At 39.3% G+C, this 5,358-nt stretch overlaps 1 protein-coding gene across 1 annotated transcript; it reads right to left on the reverse strand.

Annotated features, from left to right (window-relative positions):
• Window positions 1–3,987: 3,987 nt before the first annotated feature.
• LOC140878583 (uncharacterized) lies at window positions 3,988–5,031 on the reverse strand. The gene has a single exon (XM_073282195.1). It carries the CDS (start codon window positions 5,029–5,031, stop codon window positions 3,988–3,990), a length of 1,044 nt encoding a protein of 347 aa, XP_073138296.1.
• Between the last annotated feature and the right edge of the window lie 327 nt (window positions 5,032–5,358).

Raw genomic sequence — 5,358 nt, forward strand, 5'->3', positions numbered from 1 at the left:
CGGCTGGGCAGATGGAAGGCCAAAGGCTGGAAGATGAAGCACCAATAGTCTGGCAGCTGAAGCACCAACGGACATCCAGCTGAAGGGTCTCATCCAGAAGCTTCTCAGGGCATGTGGAAGGTCAAAATCAAAAAATAAAATAGCAAAAGGTGGCCAACAATTGGTAGGCAATTTTGCCTTGATCGGTCCGATATTCGACGCACCCAGGTCGCGCTCGTATGCTTGCACACAAGTCAAGCCTGTTTCAGTGCAAATCGGGCCCTTGATTTGCACCCCCCGCCCTGCGCAGGCGCGCGCGAGATAGAGCCTCTTGACCAATCATTCTTACACCTTTACAAAGTGTAGCACAATATAAGAACACCCATGTCAAGTTCTTTTTCCAATGTGGGACACTCATTTATTTTTCCACTTACACATCCACATAACAAGCCCAATTTCTTGTCCAAAATTTCATTCACATAATGAAAGCCCAATAGCTAAACCAATTTTCATTCACATAATGAAAGCCCAATTATCCTAAAAAGTCCAACAATCCCCCACATGAATGGAAACTGAAAGATAAACGAAGATAGTCGTGATAAAGTTCAACAGTTGAATCCTGCATAGGATAGGTAGGTATTACCCTTTGAACCTTCCCTTGTGAGAGTATAATAATTCACTGGTTGACAGTAGACGCGATGTCTTTGAACTATACAACCGTTTGTGTAAATTAAGATATACTTCACACAGGACTCTCCCTGATACATTTTAGTTCTCATGATTGTGTTCGTTTTTGGCCATGAACACACGTCTGGTTCTGTAAGAGGGTCTAGAATTGAGCCTTGCAATTCCTTCGAAGCGGCCCCACTTCTCTCTCACATAGGTGATTCTATGTTGAATTCCATCAGAATCATTAAAATTTTTATACTTATTCTCAACATTCATTGTTTGAAATAGGAATAGACTAACCCCACAGTGATATACCAAATCAGTGCGATTAGGTTGTCCCATTGAACCTAGTTCTTGGGATCTCCAGTCAACATAGGTTGGGTTTTCCTTCGCACTGATTTATTTCATTGGCTTCAGTCCCATTCCTTTTGAAGATTTTTCCATTCCTTTTGAAGATTTTTCAACTAACTCTCTATTTAACCCTTTGGTTAACGGATCCGCTATATTATCCTTTGACTTTACATAGTCAATAGAGAAAACTCCAATTGAGAGTAGTTGTCTAATGGTGTTGTGTCTACGACGTATATGTCTAGACTTTCCATTATACATCTTGCTTTGTGCCCTTTCGATCGCAGATTGACTATCACAATGAATGCAAATATCCGGTACAGGTTTCACCCATCCTGGAACATATTCTAAAAATAGACGCAACCATTCAACTTCTTCAGCACACTTATCAAGTGCAATAAACTCAGATTCCATCGTGGATCTGGCTATTACAGTTTGTTTAGAAGATTTCCAAGCAATTGTTGCACCTTCTAAAGTGAATACAAATCCACTTGTAGATTTTGAGTTTTTCATATCAGATATCCAGTTCGCATCACTGTATCCTTCAATAATAGTAGGATATCTGGTATAGTGCAGCCCATGGTCACGAGTGTATCTCAAATACCTTAGCAATCTTGTGATTTCTTTCCAGTGTTCATCTCCTGGATTACTCGTGAATCTGCTCAATTTGGTTACTGCATAGGCTATGTCTGGTTGTGTACAACTCATTAAGTACATCAGACTACCAATGACTCGAGAGTATTCTAATTGGGAGATACTCTCACCCCGATTCTTCGATAGATGTTGACTCGTATCTATCGGGGTTCTAGCCAATGCAGAGTCATCCTTATTGAATTTCTCAAGTATTTTTTCCACATAATGTGATTGACTTAGAACCATCCCTTCTGATGTTCTATGGATTTTAATTCCAAGAATGACATCGGCTAATCCCAAATCTTTCATGTCGAATTTTGAGTTTAACAATTTCTTAGTGGATTTGATCATCTTATCATTGCTTCCGATGATAAGCATGTCATCTACGTAAAGACACAAAATGACGTAGCCACTTTCAGTGTTCTTTATGTATACACATTTGTCATACTCATTGACTTTAAATCCACTTTCTAGCATGGCTTTGTCAAATTTTTCGTGCCATTGTTTTGGTGCTTGCTTTAAGCCATACAAAGACTTCACCAATTTACAAACCTTATTTTCTTGCCCAGGTGCAGAAAATCCCTCAAGTTGTTCCATGTAAATTTCTTCTTCTAAATCTCCATTTAGAAAAGCAGTCTTTACATCCATTTGGTGTACTTCAAGATTTCGCAAGGCGACAATTGCAAGTATCACTCGAATTGAAGTTATTCTCGTTACTGGAGAATAAGTGTCAAAGTAATCAAGCCCTTCACGTTGACGGTAACCCTTGATTACCAGTCTGGCTTTATACTTATCTATTGTTCCATCTGATTTTATTTTCCGTTTAAAAATCCATTTATATCCTAGTGGTTTGCTTCCCGGAGGAAGGTCCACTAGTTCCCACGTATGATTTTTTAAAATGGATTCTATTTCAGAATTTATAGCCTCTTTTCATTGAGGTCCTTCAGAAATTTACAGCTTCCTTGAAATTTTGAGGTTCACTATCCATCATGAAAGTGATGAAATCCGGACCAAATGATTTCTCAGTTCTAGCTCTTTTGCTACGTCTAGGTTCAACCTCGTAGTTAACCTCTTGTTCTGTTTCCATTGTCTCATGTAATCTTTTGGATGAACTTGGTTCTTCATTAGATTTGCAAGGGAACACATGTTCAAAGAACGAAGCATTTCTTGATTCCATTATCGTATTCTTATGAATGTCAGGAATTTGAGATTCATACACAAGGAATCTATAAGCGCTACTGTTGTGTGCATATCCTATGAAAATGCAATCAACAGTTTTTGGTCCAATTTTTACCTTTTTCGGAGTAGGTACGACTACCTTGGCAAGACACCCCTACACTCGCAAATATTGGTATGAAGGTATTCTTCCTTTCCATAATTCATATGGACTTTTATCTTGCTTCTTTCGGGGTATCTTATTTAAAAGGTAATTAGCTGTCAGAACAGCTTTCCCCCACATGTTTTGTGATAAACCAGAAATCAGTAACAGTGCATTCATCATTTCTTTCAAAGTGTGATTCTTTCGCTCTGCAACACCATTTTGCTGAGGAGAGTAAGGTGCAGTTCCTTCGTGTCTGATACCATGTTGAGCACAAAACTCAGCAAATGGTGATTCATACTCTCCTCCACAATCACTTCTTAGCACCTTAATTTTCTTGCTAAGTTGGTTTTCAACTTCACTTTTGTAGTGGACAAACTTTTCAATAATCTTTACTTTTAAGAAGATAAACATAACAATATTTTGTGCTATCGTCTATAAAAGTAATGAAGTATTTGTTTTCACTACGTGTTTGTACTCCTTTTAAATCACATAGATCAGAGTGTATTAAATCAAGGGGTTCACTTTTCCTTTCAATTGTTTGAAAAGATGATCTTGTTAGTTTTGCCTCAACACAAGTTTTGCATTTGTGTTGTGTATCAATTTTGAATGTAGGAATGTTTTTCAAGTTAATTAATCTACGAATCGTATCATAATTAACATACTAGTCTAACATGTCACAAATTGGAAGACTCAAGCAAGTAAGCAGAAGATTTCATCTTATTGATCATGGGCTTAATAACCATTACATTGAGTTTGAACAAACCATTGCTTACATAGCCTTTTCCTACAAGCATTCCACTTTTAGACAAAACAACTTTATCTGACTAAAACACAATGCGAAAACCATGCTTGTTAAGCAGCGACCCAGACACCAAGTTCTTACGGATGTCTGGCACATACAACACATTGTTCAAAGTCAGCTCTTTTCCAGAGGTCATCTTCAAAACTACTTTTCCTTGTCCCTTGATTTCAAAAGTTTCAGAATTCCCCATGAACAGCATTTCCCCGTTCTCGGATTCCTCAAGATTTGCAAACATCTATTTGTCAGAGCAAACATGGCGAGTGGCACCAGTGTCAATCCACCACTCCCTTGGGTTTGAACCAACCAGATTCACTTCAGAAATGACAGCACAGAGGTTCATGTTTGAAACCTCATGGGATATGTTCTCCACCATATTCACCTCTCGGTTTTTCTTTGGCTTCTTGCACTCAGAGGCCTTGTGACCAGTACCATCACAGTTGAAGAATTTCCCGGAGAAATTCTTCTTCGTAATGCCTCCTTTTGGTCCCATCTTCATCCTTTTGTTCGAAGGATTGAAGTGTTTCTTTTTAGAGCTTTGTCCATGCTCGACAACATTTGCTTTAGCAGCAACCGGAGAAAACAGTCGTCTTTCAGAGCTCTTGTTGTCTTCCTCGATACGAAGTCGAACAATGAGTTCTTTAACATTCATCTCTTTTCGCTTGTGTTTAAAATAGTTCTTGAAATCCTTCCATGTCAGTGGTAGCTTCTCAACAATGGCCGCCACTTGGAAGGATTCGCTCAACGTCATCCCCTCAGAGTGAATTTTGTGAAGAATCACTTGGATCTCTTGAACTTGGCTGATAACTGGCTTGGAATCCACCATCTTAAAATCCAGAAATCGGCCTACAAGAAACTTCTTGGCCCCCGCATCCTCGGTTTTGTACTTTATGTCAAGGGATTCCCATAGCTCTTTGGCCGTTTTCTTTTCGCAGTACACATTGTAGAGCGAATCTGCCAATCCGTTCAGTACGTAATTTCGGCATAGGAAATCAGAATGATTCCATGCCTCCAAAGCACTGATGGATTCAACAACTCCCTCACCCTCCTTGAGCTTAGGAGCATCCTCCGAGAGGAATCTGGCGAGGTTCAGCGTCATCAAGTAGAAGAGCATTTTCTGCTGCCACCTCTTGAAGTCCGCACCAGTGAACTTCTCTGGCTTTTCCCCATGACTGTTATGAACAAGAACGACAGCACCACGTGGGGCAACATGAGGAACGACACGGTTTGGAACCGTGACAATAAGGGCAACCAGAGTAGTCTCACTTGAAGCAGAAGCCATTACTGAAACAATTCACGTAATGAGTACAAAAAATCTGTTTTAAGTTTGTTATCCAAAATATGTAAACTCAAAACACGAATATAACAGAAACAATATACTAAGAACGAAGTAAGATCGTATAACAATTCAGTAGTATATTGAGCATGTAATTACTGTAGAGTATAAACAGAATGAGTAAGGAAACAGTTAAGCAAACCGAGGCCTGTAACTAGTACAGTTTCCTTAAAACATATTCGTTCCCTCCTATGTGTGCTTTGAGGATTACACGGACGTCTGTCTCCCAGGATACAACGGAAAACCTTGTAGAAACCTAGCACGAAGGAACTA

Source organism: Henckelia pumila, chromosome 2 (genome assembly GCF_033568475.1).
Source record: "Henckelia pumila isolate YLH828 chromosome 2, ASM3356847v2, whole genome shotgun sequence".
Lineage (NCBI taxonomy): Eukaryota > Viridiplantae > Streptophyta > Magnoliopsida > Lamiales > Gesneriaceae > Henckelia > Henckelia pumila.

What these genes read in the sequence shown, in the direction of transcription:
- LOC140878583 (XM_073282195.1), bottom strand. Translation starts at nt 5,031, where the DNA reads ATGGCTTCTGCTTCAAGTGAGACTACTCTGGTTGCCCTTATTGTCACG.